This window comes from Sapajus apella, unplaced genomic scaffold (assembly GCF_009761245.1).
Source record: "Sapajus apella isolate SASKATOON/1434 unplaced genomic scaffold, GSC_monkey_1.0 scaffold17, whole genome shotgun sequence".
In the NCBI taxonomy this organism is placed as follows: Eukaryota; Metazoa; Chordata; class Mammalia; order Primates; family Cebidae; genus Sapajus; species Sapajus apella.
Window position 1 is genome coordinate 17,419,954 of NW_022436957.1, and position 21,227 is coordinate 17,441,180.

Consider the following 21,227-nt stretch of genomic DNA (forward strand, 5'->3'; position numbering starts at 1 on the left):
ATGGCACCTCCATCGACTGGGAGAAGTTCACTAGGGTTGGAGCGAGGAATGTCCTGCGCAGGCAGAAATGCAAGATGAAAAAGGCCTGCTGAGTCTGAGACAGTTAACACAGGCCCTAAGGGTCACGGGGAGCTGCTGAAGGATGTGCAGCAGGGCAGTGACCCAATCCATTTTGTGGGGTTTGGTTTTGTACTTTTTGAAAGATCCACTGACTGTGGGGCTCTGGCAACTGAAAACAAGTGAGAAAAGGCTTTAAGTAGTGAAGTGCACAGGTCACTTCAACAGCTGTGGCCATTAATGCTCCAATTGTTCAGCGAGGTCACCTGTGTGATAGCAACAAAAATACATAGTGGATGAATGAAGTTTGCAAACCTTATTTCAAGGTGAAGAGAGGGGTCAAACATGAGAATATCACAGCACTTGTCTAATGGCTTGTGCCTGAGGATTGAGAAGGGAGTCCCTTGTCCATTAGCAAAGGCCCTGGGGCTCCTCACTGAAGCATTTCAGTTCCAGATCTCAAACTTCCATTGAGGGCTGAGGAAAATTCCCACAGGCTACACAGACATTACTTTGAGCAGTAAATCCAAGACAACTTGCAAGTGACCACATACTGTTGGGCAAGCAGTGGGAACTCATACTGAGCTCTCTTCTGTCAATTTGCAGTATTTTGTGGGCTGTGAGGAATTTGAGCTCAAATAAAGCAGAAATGGGCAGTCTCTCAGATCCCTTGGCTTAATTTATTGAACAGGGAAAATAAGCCTTGTGAGGGAGACAGTTCCATTGCTAACGATTTAACCATTAATAAAGTCCTGCTATAAATGGAACTCTGGAGACAAGGTAGCTTGTCAGTGGGCAGAGGAGTGAGTCCCATTAGATAAAATAGGTCAGGCAGGGAGAAAGTTGTCATTTCCTGACTAGCTAAGCTGATCAGACATGACAAGCCTTGTCGTTTTTGAACTGATTGAAAAAGGATAGAGAATATACAAGAGGTTTCTTTCTTCTTGTTTCCTTTCATGGAAGATGGCTATTTCAAAGAGGATCCTGAAAAGAACTTGATAATAGTTAGCACAATTTTGAGTTTTGTGCTTTAAAATGTGTATGTTGGCCTGAGTGTGTGTGTTTGTGTTTTCAGAAACATACGTTTTCACACACAAAAAAATCTGTGCTTCTGTTAGGAAGTTACTTGGGCTTCATTCAGTTTCATCTCAGATTAATGGAATTCTAACTCCTGAGGAGAGTTTTCCCTCCCATTGGTTGGATTTTTCATGATATCCTCTGCTTTTTTCTTGTTGTTCTGGTTTTGACCCTCAGAAATCAAAAGAGAGGACAGGAGCGGTGGCTCACGCTTGTAATCCCAGCACTTTGGAATCCAAGGCAGGCAGATCACCTGAGGTCAGGAGTTTGAGATCTCTTTTTAGTAGAGATGGCGAAACCCCATCTCTACTAAAAATACAAAAATTAGCTGGGCTTGGTGGCGCACACCTGTAATCCCAGCTACTTGGCAGCCTAAGGCATGAGAATCGCTTGAACCTGGTAGGTGGAGGTTGCAGTGGGCCGAGATTGTGCCACAGCCCCTGCAGCCTGAGGAAGAGTCAGATTCCATCTCAAAAAAAAAAAAAAAAGAAAAAGAAAAAAAAAAAAACAGAAGTCAAAAGAGAGAGCAGGGAAAACACTGTATATGGGAGCAAGCTAAGGAGAGGGAACAGTGTACAAAAGCTAAGATGTATCCCTCAAACAATGGATTTTTAGTTCACTTCTGGATTTGCCTCCCTGTAGAGGTTCTGCCTTCCTCTCCCTCCTTTTGGACCCCTCCCCACTAATGACTCACGGAAGTTAAGAAAGACTTTCCTCAGTGCTCACACTATGCACTGTGCTTGTGCACTGTCTGGTTTACAAAGGCTTTCTCTGTTAGAAGTGTCAGAGAAACCGGCTTCACATTTGGAAATAATCTTTCTAATCTCCCCAAAGATAAACGTTTGGTGTTTTAAATAAATATAAGAAATTGTTGGGTGGTGAGGATCAGGAGGAGTGAAAGAAAAGCAAATGCTGAAATGTCATAGCTACATGAGTTTGAGAATCTCACTTTTCTGGACCTCGGGGTCCAGAAAAATGAAAGGGGTAGGTGGCTATGGTAGGCAGCCTTCAAGATGGCTCCCAGTGATCCTTGAATCCTAGTATTCATATCCTTGTGTAGTCCTCTTCAACACAGAATAGGGCTGACTTGTGTAATCAGTAGTATGTTATGAAAATGACAAAGTATGAATTCTAAGGCTAGGCCATAAAAGACTTTGCTGCTTCTGCCCTGCTTTTTCTTGGATCACTCACTTCAGGGAGAGTTGGCTGCCATGTTGTGAGGGGACTCAAGCAGCCTAATGGGTGGGTCCACATGGAAAGGCACCAAGGCTTCCTGATAACAGTCATCACCAATTAGCCAGTGATGTGAGTGAGCCATCCTGGAAGTAGATCCTTCAATCTTAATCAACATCTCACTACAACCTCATGAGGGACCCTAGGCTAGAACCACCCAGCTAAGCCACTCTAAATTACTGATCCACAGAAACTGAGACAATATTTATTGTTCTTTAAAGTTTTGAATAATTTGTTACACAGCCAAAGATAATACAGCTGCCTTAGCCCAAGTTCAGCTCTTGTATTTTATGTGTCAAGGAATAGGTGAATTGGTGGGAATTATGAAAAGTTCATGTTTAGGGTGACATGTCAAAAACTGGATCCTAGCTATAGGGTAGGACCATACTGCTTTGGGCATTTATGAAATGGGGAAGAAAGATAAGTAGCCAGAATCTAGAGAGCTAGCATCCTGAGAACTTATGTATTCACCTTTATGGGAGTGGGCCAACACAGCTTGCTGACCTTGAACCAAAGTTTACAGTGCAACTGCTCAGCACCCAGTGATTAGTCCTTAGCATGTGACACCAAAACCATAACCCACTTATGTTTATACATGCAGAGACAGAACTTGTTAAAAGAAACTCCAATGGAATGGGGACTTACTTGGATTCTCCCTATAATGAGTCATTCCCAAAGGGTGCAAGTGGGATTATCTGAAGGGAATAGTGGCCCTGGCAGTTTTTAGAGGGAGATGAATTAGGTAGGGGTTAAAAATTGCTGAATTCACAGTTAAACCCATGTGATTCTCCAGGGTATGGTACATATCTGGAGAGCAGCGAGTATAGAGCGATCTCTGCATTGGGCTGGGGCTCGGCTGGACTAAGTGACATTGATGGTCCCCTAACCTGTGAGAACATGACTCCACATATTGCTGGGTAGACACAAGTCACAATGCTGACAAGAGAGCACATTTATTAGTGGGAGCTAGAGTATCTTCAGCCCCTTCTAGGCCTGATATGGCTATTGTTAGGACTTATATGACAGTCCTGAACTTAGTATCTCTTTTCTATGTCCTATCCCAAATAGAGACTATGGCTCACCACTGAGTCACCCTGTAAATAAATGCACATCTCTGCTGCATGACTTTCCAAGAATGCTTGGCTCTTTTCCACCATTGGATACTTTCATTTCAGCAACGTGTACATTCAACCAAAGAAATACTTTCCCAAGCAAGAAAGATTTCAGTCTAGTTCATCAAAGGACAGTCTGAGAAATACCTTCTCAGTCTTTCTCAGACCAAGACACATATCAGGATCACCTGAAGATTCTGTGAAACATACCGATTCCCAGGCCTATCCTGCCACCCTCCAACAATTAACTGATAGCAAGTGGCACTCAAGCAAGTCCAGGTGATTCTAATGTGCAATCAGTGCCGAGGACCACAGATATAACTGTATCCAACGTTTTGTTGCTGCCTGACTCTGTAACTTGTAACTAAGATCATTAGAATAGAAACAATGGTTCTCACCCAAAGCCCAAGGCTGGACAACTGAGTTGCTCAGAAACCAGCTTCAGTTATTCCGTCATAGTATTTGAGAAAAGCTATAAAGCTGTCTATCAGGCTGGGTGCAGTGTCTCACACCTGTCATTCTAGCACTTTGGGAGGCTAAAGCAGGAGGATCCTTTAAACTCAGGAGTTTGAGACTAGCCTGGACAACATAGTGAAACCCCATCTCAATGCTATGCAGCCATAAAAAACGATGAGTTCATGTCCTTTGTATGGACATGGATGAACCTGGAAACCATCATTCTCAGCAAACTGACACAAGAACAGAAAATCAAACACCACATGTTCTCACTCATAGGTGGATGTTGAACAATGAGAACACATGGACACAGGGAGGGGAGCATCATATGCTGAGGTCTGGGGGGGGATCTAGGGGAGGGGCAGCAGGGGGTGGGGAGTTGGGGAGGGATAACATGGGGAGAAATGCCAGATATAGGTGATGGGGAGAAAGGTAGCAAACCACATTGCCATGTGTGTACCTATGCAACAATCCTGCATGTTCTTCACAGGTACCCCAAAACCGAAAATGCAATTATATATATATATATATATATATAATTTTTTTTTAAAGCCAAGCGTGGTGATGCGTGCACCTGTGGTCCGAGCTACTCGGGAGGCTGAGATGGGAGGATCGCTGGAACCCAGGTGGTCAAGGCTGCAGTGAGCCATGATCATACCACTGAACTTCAGTCTGGGGAACAGAGTGAGACCCTGCCTCTTAAAAAAAAAAAAAAAAAAAAGATAAATCCGCATATCAGTTTGCCAAGTAGCTGTGATCCTTTGGTCCTGTCTTTTCTTGGACTTGAAAAGTGTTCAAATTTAGAAACTCTTTTGTGTTTTACTTCCACTACCTGGACATCCACAAAAGCATACTTGAATGAAAATTATCAAACCCAGCTTTTTTGTCTCAGCATATATTTGAACCGTGGCAAGGCCTTATTTAGAAATACTTTCATTTTGGGAAAATGACTTCATTATTTCCAATCATTTCATCCAGGCATCTCCGAGTATTATTTCTTACAAATGCATGTAAATCTAGAATGATCTCAAAATAAAAAGTTAAGAAAAAACAGGTGATGGGCTGGATTTGGCCTGTGGGATCCGGTTTGCCAACCCTTGAACTGTAACAGTGTCAGCACTTAATAAACTAGCTACAGAAATTAACATTGTTTCAGTGAGATTAAGTGACTGTTAGATAAATTGATGTAGAATTTCCTATCCTTTACATTAGGATTGTTCCTCATAATTTACCCAGCTCATTTCACCCCCATGGACCTGTCTGCCACATGGATAGTCAGGCTGGGGTAATGATGAAAAGTCAGACAGCCTGGATTTGACTTCTGGCTGCCCCACTGTCTAGTTGTGTGACTTTATGGAAAGTCATGTAACTTCTCTGTGCCTCGGTTTTCTTACCTGTAAAATGGAGCTCTTATGTGTACTAACTCATTGATGTCTCACAAAGTTAAGCGCTTGCAACAGTGCCTGACCATTGGAAGCACTATTACAAGCATTTGTGATTATTGCTTCATTGATAAATAGTATATATGGATTTCAGCAAAGAAATCTGACCAAGCTTCTCACTGTACTTGTGGAAACTAGCCTGAAAACTGTGGAGCAGGTGATGGGATAGTTAGTGGATTTCTGAATGTCCAGATCTAAATAATCTGATTGATGGCTCTAGGTCAGTGGTTCTAACAGTGTGATCCCAATCCACCAACAGCAGCAGCAGCAGCATTCCCTAAGAACTTGTCAGAAATGCAAACTCTGGAACCCATCCCAGAACTACTTAATCTAAAACCCTAGGGCTTTGGCCTAGCAATCTAAGTTTCAGCAAGTCATCTAGATGATTCTGACTCATTCGAAAGTTTGAGAACCACGGTTCTAGGTCAATCTGAAAGGGTTTCCTTTGCAACCACCCACAGGGTGCTGTCCTTGGTGCTGCCCTGTCCTCACTGTCCTCAAGTGTCAGTTAAAGATAAGAAAAAGCTGGCTTCTCAAATTGGTAGGTCATCCATGCAAAGCCAGCCTGGAGGAATAACGACACTATTTGATGCTAGAATGTGGACCTGAAATGAACTCCATAGGTTGGAAGTGCCAGCCAAAATTGTTTTGATTTTTAATAGAGATAGATAGCTTTTTTTTTTTTAACCTAAGTTTCTAACTCAAGTTCTTGGCATTTTAACTCCTACATGTTCAGTGAGGTTGTCAGTGGTGCTGTGGATATCCAGGCACTGTGACCCAAGTTAGCACCATGGCATAGGCTGCAGGAATCCAGCTAGTAATGGAAGGTTGGCCCTGAATACAGGAGCAAAGTCTGGCCTACCACCTCTTGATATTTCAGAATTTGATCATATAGTAAGAAAGGGTGCCACACAGGAGAGAAAACCAAATCTGGACTCAGTTATGAAGGGATGGCAGTGGGGGTAGTGAGGATGATCGGGAACCATTCTAATGTAGTTGCATTTGCCATCTGTACTGGTCTAGATCATTATTGGCTGTTCTGTCTTATCTGGGGCATGAGCTCCTCTTCCTATGTGCTGGGAATCCCTGCCAGCCAGGGGCTCTGACACCAGCTGGGTTTCTGGGGTGGCCTGCTCCTGGCAGTGAAAGCAGGTCTATAATTGGCCCATAATTGGATTGGATTTGGCTCAGAATGACTCCCAGGCTCTCTCTCCTGACAGATAACAAGCAGTAAACTCTGTATATGACCCTGCAAGGAGTCTGGGAGACCATTTCTTAGCTGTCAGTGAAAATGGAAAGCTTTCCAGAAGAGTTGACCTTTAGGATAATGGTTTGGGGGCATCTTGAAATGGTTTTCCCCAGAACCATTTGTTTGCCACCTGGTCTTTCTGAAATTCAGACATTTCAACCCAATTTCCAAATCCTGGATCAAATCTGTCCTGTACCATGTATGTGCATATATGTGTATGTGTGTGTGTGTTGTGGGGGGTATGTTTGTATGTGTATAAAGATTACAGTATGACTTTTTAAAATTAGATAAGAAAATAGTAAACAGAAGTAGAAATTGAGATAATACACTTTCTTTGAAATATATCTATAGATAGAGGTGAGTAGATTAACCTTGAATTTCTTTCCATGTCAGTGACAAAAGTCCTTCTGGGTATAAGCAGGGGCATTATCTGTTCAATTCTGGCCCATGCAATGGATTGTAACTAATCCCCTTTCTTGGCACCTGTTGCAGACTACATGGTGATCCTACTTTTCTGATTAAAAGGGATTACACCCATTTTCTACAGATGGACTTCAATAGGCTTAATTAATAATTAGTCTTAAAATTAACCTTCTCCGGAGGGAGATGACAATACATCCCACAGTCTTCCACACTTTGTGAAGTTGGAAGTCATGTAAGAATGAACTGCAAAGTCGATTCCTGCCCTAACTATTTCATAGGACTATTATGAGGTTCGAAAGAGAGCATGGACATGGAAGTACTTTGGAATTCTTAAAATCAAGTGCAAGGATTTCTTAATATTATTGCTGCTATTATCCCCTAGTTAAAAGATGTGACTTTGCGTATGTTATAAAACTTCCAAATAAACTTGTTTCCTCATTGCCTGGCCTGTGATGCCCCTTAAGCAGCCATTTCACAAAATCTCCAGGCTTCCGTGTTCTCTGGCACCTGTGTTTACTAGTGACTGCCTACCTATTATTGCAAGGTACACATAACTCGATTATCAAATTAAGTAATGTCAGAGGGAGAAAACACTTTTGTAAGGTAATCATAGCTGGAAATTGAATGTGAAAGGTGCATAAGCCAGGACAGGGTGTCATAGAGAAGACATCCAGGGCACTTCTGGACATTGAGATTGACATGGCTCTCATTTTGTTTTCTGGACCAGACTCCAATAGTATATAGCCTATGTATGAAAGATTACTAAAAATACGAGATGCCTATTTATGGCCATAAAGCCCATTCAAAATGCTCAGGAAAGTGCTATATAAAAGTCCGTTGTTTGACTTTTCCTTGAGAGTAGGGCAGTGGCAGCTCAATTCTCCAAATATTTCTTCAACTTGCTCTCTTCAGAGAAAAATCTGAAATTACAAACCAGATACACTTGCTAGTGACAAATTAGGGTGAGAGGAGGAAAATTCCTTGAAGTCTCTAAAACAAAATGAAAATGCTAAAGCAAAATGTTTGTAATTTTGCTGTCTTCAGACAAAGGCCTTGGAAACATGAGCTGCTGCAGGTTTTAAAAACTGGAACTGCAATGCCTCCTCCAGGAGAAAGAGGACAGTTGCAGGTTGGAAATCATCTCATGAACTGGCTCAAGCTCAAAGGATTCCAGGTGGGTGGTGATTGAGAAAGAGATCCTCCCAGATGTTTGCAAGTGCTTCAATGAGCTCATATTAGTCACAGATAAGATAATTAATGGATTTTAATTTTCAGTGAGCTTTCTTCATATTATCTGGGGAAAAGTGCAGACCTACTTTTCAGACAGTATTTCACTTAAAAAACAACCTATCAACTCCTAGCCTTGGAAGCAAGGGGCAGAGGGCAGAAGGTATGGGCAGACTATGAGGGCAGCAAAGGGAATGAAGTCTTCCTGGATGCTGCTGTGTACCAGAAGCTCTATCTGAGTCATTTCACTATCTTTATGGTCCCCTCTCAAGACTTGCATTATTATTCCTACTTATGGATATGGCTCAGAGTGGTCAGAAAGTTGCCCAAGGTCACTGAATTACTGTGTCAGAGCTGCACGTGGAGCACAGGTGTGTCCCACTCTTTCCAGCACATCTAGTGTGCAATGGCTGCTGTAAGGTGGGCAAATGCACTCCAGAAAGCTTGTTCATGCCACCTGGCACAGCCACAGCCCACTCTGCTATGATCACCCCACTTCTTCCTGCAGAATTCAGGCTCCCAAGCCTTCTCAACAGTCAGTACCACTGAAGCAGACACAACACTCCAAATGAAAATTGTTTGTCTTTCCTATAAAGTAGGAGCACAAAACTGGGAAATAGGACACTGGGATTTTAGACTGGTACTGACCTTGATTCCATTGCTCCTGGGGCTCAGTTTCTATCACTAATAGATGGGGAATCTTAAATTAAGTTCCTTCTGATGGTAACATTTTGTAGCTAATAATAGTAATAGCTCCCATGGTACACAGAACTTTAGATATACACACTATGTGATTCAGTGCTTCTGAACTGTGGAACTATTGGTGCCTGTTGTTGGGACTGTCCTGTGTGTTGTAGGGTGTTTAGTACCATCCCTGGTCTCAAGCCCCTGAATGCCAAGAGTACCCACTCTGAGGTGTGACAGTCAAAAACATCTTCAAACATTGCTAAATTTTCCTCAGGGCAGACAGCAGAATTGCCCCTGGGAGTTAGGTATTCTTATTTTTCAAATGAAGAAACTGAGGCAGATCAATTATATAAAATCACAAAACAAGGGAATAGCAAAGCCAGGGTATAAACCTATCCTTGAATCGCCTCTCTTCAATATTTCCTTCAGTGGAATAACTGTTTTCCAACATCCTATCTAGACTCTGTCTTTGTCACCTGTATTCAAAGGCTGTGCCTTGTCATTTCTTCTTCATTCCTGCTGCAACCATTATGTGCTAATATCTCCTCTCACATCCTCACCCAACTACACTGTGAGTCCCTTGAGGGATGTTGTCTTGTATCACTTATTTCTAATGTAGTGGTATCTGAAACAGTCAGTGAAGAGGTGTTCGTTTCATAAATGAGTGAATTTATCCCAGCACTTTAATCCTTCCCACATAAATCCAGTTCATGCTGTTAATTTGCGTTATGAAGAAGAAGGTTAATTTGGCCAAAGTAAATTCCAACAAGCCCATGTACAAAATGATCAGGCAATGAAAACAGTCTGAATAGATGGATGATTGAACACTCAGAATTTAATAAACCTGTTGGGGTAGTTTTCAGGATTTAATTATTGCCTCTGGAACTAAAACGCAGTCATGATTTTTATCATTTGTATCCATAATTGGGGGATCGGGCAAGAGCTAGGCAGTAAAATATGTATTACTTGTTAAGGATTCTATTACATCTGTGACAGGTGGAAGGAAGTGCCACTATCTTCTAGGGTGGAAGAAGTGCCACTGTCCTTCCTATAGAAGGTATCCAATGACTTTCTGGCAATAGGACATACTTGTTTTCTGCTGTTTATCCAGCAGTCCAGATGAATTGTTCTTTGTGCCACCTGCCTGGACGAAAGAGACTCCAATCTGTTGACTGCTTAATAGAAATTTCCTTCAGTAAGAAGCCAATTGTCTGACCCTGCCTTGAATTAAACCAGCCACCCCCTCCCCATCTGCATAAAGTCCTAAACCAGAGGGTATAGAATGATCAGTTCACAGGCAGGGAGCGGTGGCAAGGAAGTACAAGTTAAATTTGCAAGTCTTGATTTGTTCCTCGTGATTCCTTCTCCTTCTCAAATGCCACAGCATGTGCAGGGAGTTAAAACGAGCAGCATTGTCACGATGCAGCCAACCCTGATTAGACAGCCTGGAATTCACTTCCCCAGTTTTCTGCGTGGGCTGCACACAGCGTGAGAGGGAATGAGAGAAAAGGCTTCATGGGTCGGAGACTGCTGCACCATGAATGACACAGAGCCTCCTGGCAAGCCCTTGCTCATCTCCGGAGCAAAGGCAGGTGGGCTCTGCAGTAGTCTGGTATTCCTCTGCTGCAGTTTTGTCAGCACTAGGCAAAGTCCCTGTCATCCCCAGCATTGCCATAATCGGTGTTTTTCTGTCTCCTGTTCTCTCCTCTCCTTTCCCTTTCCCTCCTTTCCTTCTCTCTCTTTCTCTCTCACTTTCTCTGATATTTATGGTCATTAACTCTTCCTTTTTTCAACATCCTTAAAAAGAAAATTATTTGTGCTTCCATACAATGTTTTGTCCATTTAACAGGGTAGATGCTCTGGCATATTTGAATCCCTAATGCCTGCTATACTCAGCACCTGGTACATCTTTTGTGTTTGGTAAATGCTGACTAACTAAAAGAATGAATATGTGAATGAGTAAACAAATGAGCAAACAAAGGAACACATCAACCAACATGCCAGGATTGTGCTTCAGTGTTCCTCTTTGTGGCAGTGACAGTTTCTGCAGTCTCTTTAGCCTTTGCTTGCTTTGCTCTAACCCAACATGGTGAAATATTATCTGCAAAGACTATAACTAAAAGAACATTTTTGAGGAATGCAGTGGGTGATAGTGATTAAAAGGACTGGCTGTTTAGTGTGACAGATGATGGTGACTTACAATCTGGGTGACCTTGGTCAAGTTGCATAAACTCTCTTAGCCTTCACTCTCCCATAAACAAAATGAGCATTGTAGTATGTACTCCATACAGTCAGCACAAGGAATAAATGAAATAATGCATGTGAGGTGCAAGATAGGGTATCAGGCATATCACAAGCATATAAAAAATGGTAATGTTCATGATGACAATAAAAATGATGACATTGATATAGGTGCTGGTGACTACTAATGCTTTACATTAATACTTTAGAAGATGATGAGCTGCTGAGCTAACCTGCTTTCTGATACATTTGAGATGAAAAGATAACCTACAAAAATAGTTGCGTTTGAGGCAATTCCACATAGACCATATGCCATAAATGTTTAATTTGCGAATTGACAAAGAATTATATTTGAGTACTTCATTTCTAAGTCTTAATTACTGTGAAGAGATTATAAATGTTGGACAATTAATTACTCTTTTTATTACTGTCTTAATTTGTGTGAAACGCAACGCATTGATTGCTTGGAAAGAAAAGTTCACAGCAAGCTGGACCTGACATCAACCTTTCAAGCAGATAAATCAGGGTTACTCACTCTCAGCAGTACTGACATTTGGGGCTGGATCATTCCTTGTTGTAGGAGGCCATCCTTGTCATTGTGGAATATTTAATAGCATCCCTGGCCTCTCCTCACTAGAGGATGGTAGCAGCCTGCCCCAAGTTGTGACAATTCAAACTGTCTGCAGACATTGCCAAATGTCCCCTGGGAGGAAAAATCCACACCCTCCCCCAGTGAGAACAACTGAGATAGAGTAATGAGTTCCATTATATTGAGAGTAGAGCAGGTTCCAGGTGTAACTGCCCTTTGGCTCATGGAAATGTATGTTCCAGTACAGTAAGATCAAGAGAATTGGGTTCTGAGTCAACTGTGCTTTCCACCAAGCTGGCTGAAGCAAATGTGCTTCTCTGGTCTCAAGTCTACTCCCTAAAAGCTCTCACACTAATTCCAACTTCTTCCTGATAATTCATACACTAGACCCTCCAAATCTCTGTTTTAATAGAAACTACACTGGTAGCTTCTATGTGTTAACTGCTGAGAGGCTCTTAAAACATCTGCCACAGTCAACTCAAAGGCTTCTTGAGTTCACTCTCAAGAGTTCTTTACACCTACACAGGCTGCAACCAGGGTCTAAAACAAGAGTTTTTCCAGCCAGGAAAACAAATGAACAAAGCCTTGATACAGTTTGGAAATACTGCAGAACCTTTCTTTATCGTAACCAAGTAAAGATCAGGACAAATTTAAAAAGAGCATCACAAATCAAAAGAAATGTGGCTTCACTCGAGAATGAAAAATTTCAGCATAAAACCATTTCCTTCGGAGAAAGTGAATAGAGCTATGTAATTGGGTCAAAGCAGGGAGCATTTCAAAAATGAGGACAAAAAATTTCCACAAACCACAGAGAAGACATTTGGAGAAGTGTTTATTCTTTTTAAGTATAGCTCTATGTAAAATAATAAATCAGTCCTCTGTCTTCTGGCAAAAGAAAAAGGTTATGAAATCATGGTCAGTCAAAGACTATGAGAAATAAATCATCTTAATTCTGAAGGCTGCGAAGCAACATGAAAAATAATCTTGTGATAAAATGTAAAGTGGCAAAAGCAAGATACAATACTATACAAGTGCTATAAATGATGCTATGTAAGAAAAATGTGTAAGAACCAGTTCCTATTTACTGAGGAATTACCAATCCATCCCAGGTACTATGCCTGGAGATACTTTAAAAAATACATCTCCCTAATCCTTCACAACTGCTCACTGAGAGAGGTGCCATTTTCTGCTTTTATCAAACAAGAAAATAAAGACATAGAGTGCAAAGTTGCAAAGATGGAAGGAAATGAGACCAAGTCCTCACAACCCCAAATCAACATATTGTTAGCAACTTGGTTGTATTGCATCCCAGATGTAAACCCAGAGGAAAAGACTGGAAGGGGAAATCAAAGTCAGTATTATGCTAAAATGGTGATCTACTGGGCAATCGTTTTTTATATCCCAGCCTCTGTTACATTGTTATAGTATTTATACAAATAGATTTATTACATTTATTATGCCTTACAATTTGAAAGGAATGATATTTCCATTGTTGCATCAATTTAATCATAAGTTTACTCTAAGAAGATAAAGGGCATTTTCCCAAATATGGAATAGGTGCTAATAAGGATTTGATTGATTGGTTATTGAATTTGAGATCTTCTTTTTTAATATAGTCATTTATAACTATAAACTTTCCTCTAAGTACTGCTTTCATTGCATCTTATAAATTTTGGTATGCTGTATTTTTGTTTTCATTCATCTCAAAATTTTAAATTTTTCAAATTTACCTTGTGATTTCTTCTTTGACTCTGGTTATTTAGAGGCATGTTGTTTATGTTCCACAAGTTGTGAATTTTGCAAACCCTTCTGTTACTGATTTCTAATTTCATTCCATTATGGTCATAGAACATACTTTGTATGATTCAATCCTTTTAAATTTGAGACTTATTTTACGGCCTAACATATGGTCTGTCCTGGACAATGTTCCATGTACACTTGAGAAGAATGTGTACGCATTACTCTGCTGTTGTTGGGCAATGTATTATATGTTGTATATATACATATACACACACTATATATATAATATATATACACATATGTATCTAGAATGTGTATATGTATATATATGTGATGTATATCTACACATGTATATATGTGTATATATACTTACATGTATATAAATATACATTATATATATGTGTGTTAAGTCTAGTTTATGGTGGTGTTCATGTCTTATATTTCCTTGTTGATCTTCTGTCTAGTTATTCTAGCCATTATGGAAAATGGGGTATTGAAGTCCCCAATTATTATCATTAGACTGTCTGTTTTTCCCTTCATTTCTGTCGATTTTTGCTTCATGTATTTTGGGGGTCTGTTGTTATGTACTAAATGTACTTTTTAGCAAGTATCTGGGTACATCAATTTGCCCTCCTGCCAACACTCTCAGAATTAGCCCTTGAATCAGTAGGAATGATGTGATGCATAATGCTTAACATTTCAGAGTAATGAGCACCTTATGTTCTCCCCTATCAGAGATGACAACTCTTTGGATGACTGGTTGGTAAATATGTCTTATCTAGACATAGATGTTATTTGAAAAATAAAACCAAAGAATTCTTGAATACTAAGTTTTCTTCTGGTCTTACACATCTTTCACCTTTTTTGAGGAAAATGAGACAAACTTGACATTTTCCTTAATTTTTTAGTTTCCCAGAGGAATACAATTAATTAAAGTCAAATTTCTGGGCCCATTACCGATTATGATCATCATTGTAAACTATGGACATTGTGATAGAAGTTAGTCTTTTTTTCTAAAGTGGTAAGCTCCCTAAGATTACAAGGACTTGGAATGTGTACATTTCTAAGGGATCCCAGACTTGCTGTGGTCAGGGCACTGGTAACATCCTCCAGACTTGCCCAGTATGCCTAATATGTATCATATGAATTGCAGCCTTTAAAGGAGCTAGCTATATGATAGCATCATAAAGATGATGTAAACAAGAAAACCAATACATTACAATTTGGTAAGTTTGTGACACAATAAACAGAATATGCTAGGGATGGGGCACAGTGCTGGAGGAAGAGGACTGTTACGGACTGAAATGTTTGTGTCCTTCCCCCAAATTCATATGCTGAAGCCTTAATCCCCAATGTGATGGTATTAGGAGATGAGGCTTTTGAGAGGTAATTAGGTTTAGATGAGGTCACGAGTATGGGGCCCCCATGATGGAATTAGCACCCTTATAAGAAAAGGAAGAGACATCAAAGGACACAGCAAGAATATGGCCATCTGCAAGCCAGGAAGAGAACCCTCACCAAAACCCAACAACACTGACACTCTTATCTCTGACTTTCAGCTCCAGAACTGTGAGAAATAAATGTCTGTTGTTTTAGCTGCCCAGTCTATGGTATTATTTTGTTATTACAGCCTGAGCAGACTAAGATAAGGGCACACCTCCCCCATCATAATCACAGGCCATTATGATGATTCTTTTCAAACCTACAAAATCTAAATCGGTTGGCTAGCTGATGTGGGATATGAGATAGAGACTAGCTTGAGATTATGAGGCTGTGTATGGCTACAAAGGAGCTGCAGATTATTCCAACTCACTCATTTACTGCCCTATAGCAATGTTTCTTAAAGTGTGTTCCAAGGCCCACTGGTTGACCTCAAAAGACTTCTCAATGCAAAAACACAAGTGCTTTCTTCAGTTCATAATGGCAAATGGGGATTAATTCCATAGATTTTCACTTCTATACGAACCCTAGTTTAGTATATAATCGTGAAGCCCAACTGCCACACATGTGTCCATGCTGCAGTGTCCAACAGAGAGAGAAGGGATTCCTGAAACTTCAGAATGAGAATTTCTTTTTAGAGCTTCATCAGTCCCAAGGCTTTCAATTGTGACTTTCTTGATGCTCATTAGCATCACTGTAGAATTATTCTTAGGTTTTGCCTTTGTTAATCCTTTCTTTTTCTTGTAATTGCTGCATTACCACTTTGATACTTACTTCGTTCCTCTTCGATTATTTGATATCACTGAGTTCTTTTACCACTGGAAAAAGAGATGAGATGGTATAGGCAGGCTATGGGGTTTTATTATGTTATGCCCCAAAAGTTTAAGATGTAGTGCGTAGAGGAACTCTTTGGTCTCACTAGGCTGGTCTAATTATTAATGATACCCTGGATGCTCCATATGTCCAGAGGAGATCTCTGAGCCTTTTTAAAACCATTCCATTCCCACTGCCTCTCTGAATTTATCCTTGACCCCAAATCATCATACCTTACCCCCTCAAAAGTCATAACATTATCTCTATTGCCTAGTTGTTAGTGGATCATAAACAGCCTTTGGATATCTTTAATACTTAAGCTGCTAATTCTTGAATTGTTAGCTACCTTTTAAAGTATTTTATCTTTCCATCAAGAATTAAGTATCCTGATAGTGGGGACCAAGTTTTATATCTATAAATTATACTACAGAAAGAAGAAAGTACCCACAGTATAGAAGTTAGTTTCAGGACTTCTTTACTGATCACCTATGCTCTGATCTAAGTGTTGGGAGCAAACAGAAATGGGCACAGAGTCTGTTTGGACACCAGCCCAGAGCAGTTCTGCAGGTTCCCCAGGCCTTTGTCCACGAAGCCTGCTACAACTACAAGCAAACAAGCTGACAGTGGCTTCTGGTAGTGGCCCTGCAGGATTCCTGATAAGGCAGCAAACAAGCAGGATTAGAAGTGTTGGAAGACACCTGGTTTCTAGATTGTGCCACTGGTCCTGCCTCTTCATCTGGTTCTTGGACTTTCTTAAGTCACCATCTGGCTACCTTAAATCACAGCCAGGAGGATTCCAAAATTTATATGGCTGATGATCCTACCTTCCCTGTCCCATGTCAGTTCCAGCCTTGACTGGGGCCCCATTTGGGACACTCTTGTGTCTTTTGGCTTTGTCTTGGTATGGGCTGTCTCTATATTTCCTGGTCTGGTTCCGGATTCGGTGTAGGCCCCAAGTCCTTTTCCATAAGCCATGATTTCTGATGCCCAACAGAGTAGTCATTGGCCTTTCTGATTCTTATTCTGTAATGTTTTTAACTGATTTCTGTGAACAATTCCATTTAACTGATTTCTGTGAACAATTTCCAGGGTATAGAAAGAATCTGTAATCCCACTTGAAAGGAGGCACTGATCTTGGCTGGAATGAGCTGCTAACCTGTCTTATATGTCTGAAGTACTGTAACAGTTATAGTACTATGTGGACCTTAAGCCTTGTGGTTTTCACTGTGTTTACACTATGGGCATGATAGATTTATTCAATCTTCAAACCAATGATCTGTTTGGTCTAATAACTGGACCACACAGGATGAGGGTGGGTGACAAAGTAGTGATCCAAGAAGAAAAAAATCAACCAGTGAAGGGTTAAGTGATGGCTGGTCCAAGGTATTTACTGCTTATGAGTTCACTGAATCAATCAATGTTAAGAAATGTTTTCCTTCTATGACAGACTATGACTACTGAAGTCTTGAAATCTCAGACATATCTGCAGGGGAAAAATAAGTCAAAAGCAAAACAGCTTGCTACAAAAAACTAAAGATCATTCCTTGGCTTAAAACAATAACTGTACTCATTTGGAATTCAGATCAATTACCCATTCAACTTAGATTTTCACATTAATTGTAAGAATAAGGAAAAATAGGTCTCTCTGAGTAGTTTTGCATTAGAATTTGTTGAGGAGAGAAGAATCATTAAAGTCTTCTCTGAGAAAATAAAGTAGCAAAAATGTGTTCTGGATATTCTGGTACATTTTCAATATTTGATTGAGTTGGTATTCTTCCTTGTTCCCTGTAATCACACAGCCAAGGCTACTGAATCAACTCCACTGCTGGGTAACACTGCAAGATCCTCTCTAAGCTCATTTTAAAACAGCATTCCTCCGAATCTTCAAAACCAAATTATTCTGAAACTGGAACTGAGGTTAAATTTAGGTCAACATGGATTTCATAAAAGTAAAAACCTTTAAAGTTTGCATTAAAAATTCATGTCTCCAACTGAACAGCCCTGGTTGGGTGATGATAATAAATATTACAAGAAGTTAAGTTCCCCTCTCCAGGCTTTCTAACAAGGAAGTTCTGAAGCTTCATCCCTGCCATATTGAAAGATTTCATCTCAACTTGGCAATACAAGCAGGACTCAGTGTGATAGTCATCAATATGTTCCATTCTGTCATCAATAGTAACAAGTGCATGTAGACAGGAGTCAGGTTAGTTCCTGCTCACATCAGTTTGTCCCCATCCAAGGTTCTGGGATTCAGTCTGTGGTAATAGATCTACTCTGTATTATTCTTGCTTCTTTGTTCTTTTATATAACTATGCTGAAAACACCAGATACTGTTCTTTTATTTTAACTCAAAACAGCTCCTGCGTTTCTCTAGACTATAAAGAAATCTTTTCGGCAGAACTAACTTGCAAACATCCTAGTAAGTCTGTGGAAGTGTAAGACAAATAACAGTGCCACAACTGTGTGCATTGGACTGTCACACAGAACATTCTGTTCCTCCTTCCCTCTAGAGGAGAAGACACAGCAGGGACCTATCTGCCCCACTACTTGCCTCTGCCATCGAGTCAGAAGATTTCACCCCAACACCAACAGTAGGTGTGCAACCCATCTGCAAGGTGTGGTGGGAGGAAGGAATTGAAGCAATATAACAAATAGGTGATAGCACTAATTTTGAAGTCAGACTCCATTTTTAGAATACATGATAGATGGGGAAACTCAGTCTCTCTAAGACTCATCTCAAAAATGAGAACAATAATTGGGTATCCTGAGGCTTAAAAGAAACAATGGACGTAACGCTCTTCACACAGTATCTTGCTCATGGTAAGTGATGAATAAATGTTTCTAGTGTTCAGCACATAATGAACGCTTAATTAATATTGATTGAATAAATGAGTGAGTGACCAAATGAGTGAATTGACAACCAAATAAAAACTCGTTTTATGTTCTCAGTACAGATTCCTCTCCTCTAGACTTAAATTTCTGTTTAAGGAATGGAATAGATTCTACATTGTGGACTTTAGTAATGTTAGATAAAGGGTAGATTTGCTCCCAGGGTCTCCTAGGAGAAAGAGTGATGACTTGGGCCAATTCCATACTGCCCCTGCTGGCAGAGTTCCCACACCAGTCCACAGGAACAGGAGAGAAGGTGGAAGGTTGTCTGAACCCTCACCAGGGGATCATTATTGAATGGATGCAATTAAATGAAAATAAGTTCACGAGCCCTGCTTGCAGTGCCTTGTTAGGCAACATGCAAGTTTTGAGCCTACACTTAACCTCATCCACACCTAGAGTTGTTATGGCATCCTCTTGGTCTGCCTTACGCATACCTGGGTTACTTGATTAAAGGCCTGAACTCCTGAGTCTCTGCCTCTTTATATACCCAAACTTGTTCAGCTCCTTGATCCTCTGATCTTCTAGCTCATGAATAGGTTGTTGCTTTTTGTGATACCTGGGTGAGGAAACTGAGGCATGGAGTAAGGGAGGGCTCCCTGAACCTCAAGATCAAAACCTCCTCAAGGCCTCTTCCCAAGCATCTGTCCTCTCCCAATTTCATCCTTCCCCAACTAGGAAGGATGATCAGAAACAGAATGGCAGGCTAACATCCTCAATGGATCTCTGACTGGTAACGGAATAAGACAGGCCCAATAGCTTGGCTTTACCAAAAACTGCACCCGAAATACTGACTTAAATTGAAGGTTCCTGTTATTTAAGAACTCTTGTGGAATTCCAGATTCCTTCTGTGGAAGGTTCCTTAAACCATTTTACTGAGGCCTTTTTGAGACAAAGAAGATTGTTTTTCACTCACCTTTTTTCTTCCAACTACTGTTCAGCTTTGGGAACATATTTTAGCTCACTTTTAATATTCTGGATCTCCGATAGGTTGACTGCAGGTCCTGGAAGTTTCTTTGCTCCTGGAATTGGCTTCTTCTCCTCCTCTGAGATGGGAGAAACACCCTGAAGAGAAAGAAGAAATCAACTCATCAAAAAAGACATTTGATCTCTCTGAGCCATGAGCATGAACCAGAAAAAAAAAATTAAAGCAAGAATGTCAAAGTATGATTCTAGCCGAGTTGACTGTCCCTTGTGTTGTTGAGACAGACTTAGAGTTTCAATAAGATCTCCTAAAGTTTGTAGTGAAGTGTGAAATAAAGTTAGAAGAAGAAAACAAGTAATTTCCACATAACTTCGAAAACACTACAGTTCAACTTCTGATAACTAATAAAAATTACTACCGGTTTGAAGAATTTGTGTTTCCAAGAGGAGCATCTTACAAGATTGACTTTAATTTGTAATCATACAATTATTATATGCCTGACAGCAAAGATTTATACAATGTTAGAGTATGGCAGGCTCCAACAATAATTTAGTCCAGGAGTTTCCTGTTTTGGTTTGGGTTGTAGTGGCTGCCAGCCTTTGTTCAAATGACATCTTTGGGATGCATGAACAAACTGAAGTGAATGTAAGCAAAACCTCTTTGAATATGGACACGACAGGAGAGAGTGGCAAAGGAAGCCCAGCTCTCTCCTGCTTCGGGAAGTATTTTAAATTTCCTTTCATTGAATGTTATATTTTTGTTGCAGCTTAGGGCAGGACCCACATCCTGTCCTTTTTTGTGGCATTTCCAATGTCTGGCACAGAGGTGCACACGCATACTTGTTGACTGTTGTTTAATTGGATCAATCCCAAGAATGTACTGTAACGAAAATCTATATAATGGTAACTATAAAACAAGATCAGTTTGTGTGTGTGGTTCCGAGGACTTCAACTCATTACTATAGAAAAAAAGCTGATTATTAGCCCATTCCTTCTATTTGCTAGAGGTGGCTGGTAGCGGAGGATATGTTCTCTGTGGCCCTAGGGAAAGGTGTTGGAGGAACATTTGATCACTGTGGCAGCCATGAGATTGCGCCTCTCAGATCAGTTTACTGAAGAGAGGATAATTGAATGATGGCTCCAGCTGCTTCACACTGAAATCGAGCCATCCATCAACATGCTGAGGTCACATTTCCCACGGCTGCTTGTAGCCAATGACTGAATGCAACAGGAATTCTAAGGCAGGCCCATTCCTGGGAGACTTGGGACTCCTCTGCAGAGCGACTTCACCTGGAGAACTGGCCTCAGTACAGCCCTGAAGTCTGAGATGCTTCCACCTAACCCACTATCCCTCTCTCCCTCTCAGCCTCATGCAACTCCCTACCATTTTCCCTTACAAGCGCTTTACCCAGTAAATATCATTGGGTCAGTTTCCTGAAGGACCCAGACTAACACAGACTGGTGCAGAGCTCCATCTGCTTGGCCAACAACTAGGTGAACCAATACAATTCCCAGTAAAAGAAATAAGTAACTGGATGTTTGCCTCTCACCGGAAAGGGTGGACCCTAGGCCCTTTGCCCCGCCTCCACCCCACCCTTACCCTCTACCACCACCAGCAGCCCTGTCAT

At 40.8% G+C, this 21,227-nt stretch overlaps 1 protein-coding gene across 2 annotated transcripts in view; it reads right to left on the reverse strand.

Annotated features, from left to right (window-relative positions):
- The window catches only part of SMPX (small muscle protein X-linked), a 57,463-nt gene that overhangs the window by 17,982 nt on the left and 18,254 nt on the right, over positions 1-21,227 (reverse strand). The window contains exons 4-5 of one of the 2 annotated variants that reach the window (XM_032286113.1): positions 19,592-19,740; positions 15,415-15,791 (exon numbers count right to left, since the gene is read on the reverse strand). In XM_032286113.1, coding sequence (XP_032142004.1) covers positions 19,606-19,740 — 135 coding nt within the window. In that variant the 3' untranslated portion in view covers positions 15,415-15,791; positions 19,592-19,605. Of the gene's footprint in view, positions 1-15,414; positions 15,792-19,591; positions 19,741-21,227 lie in introns of those variants that run through there. The other variant, XM_032286112.1, reaches the window with a different exon arrangement.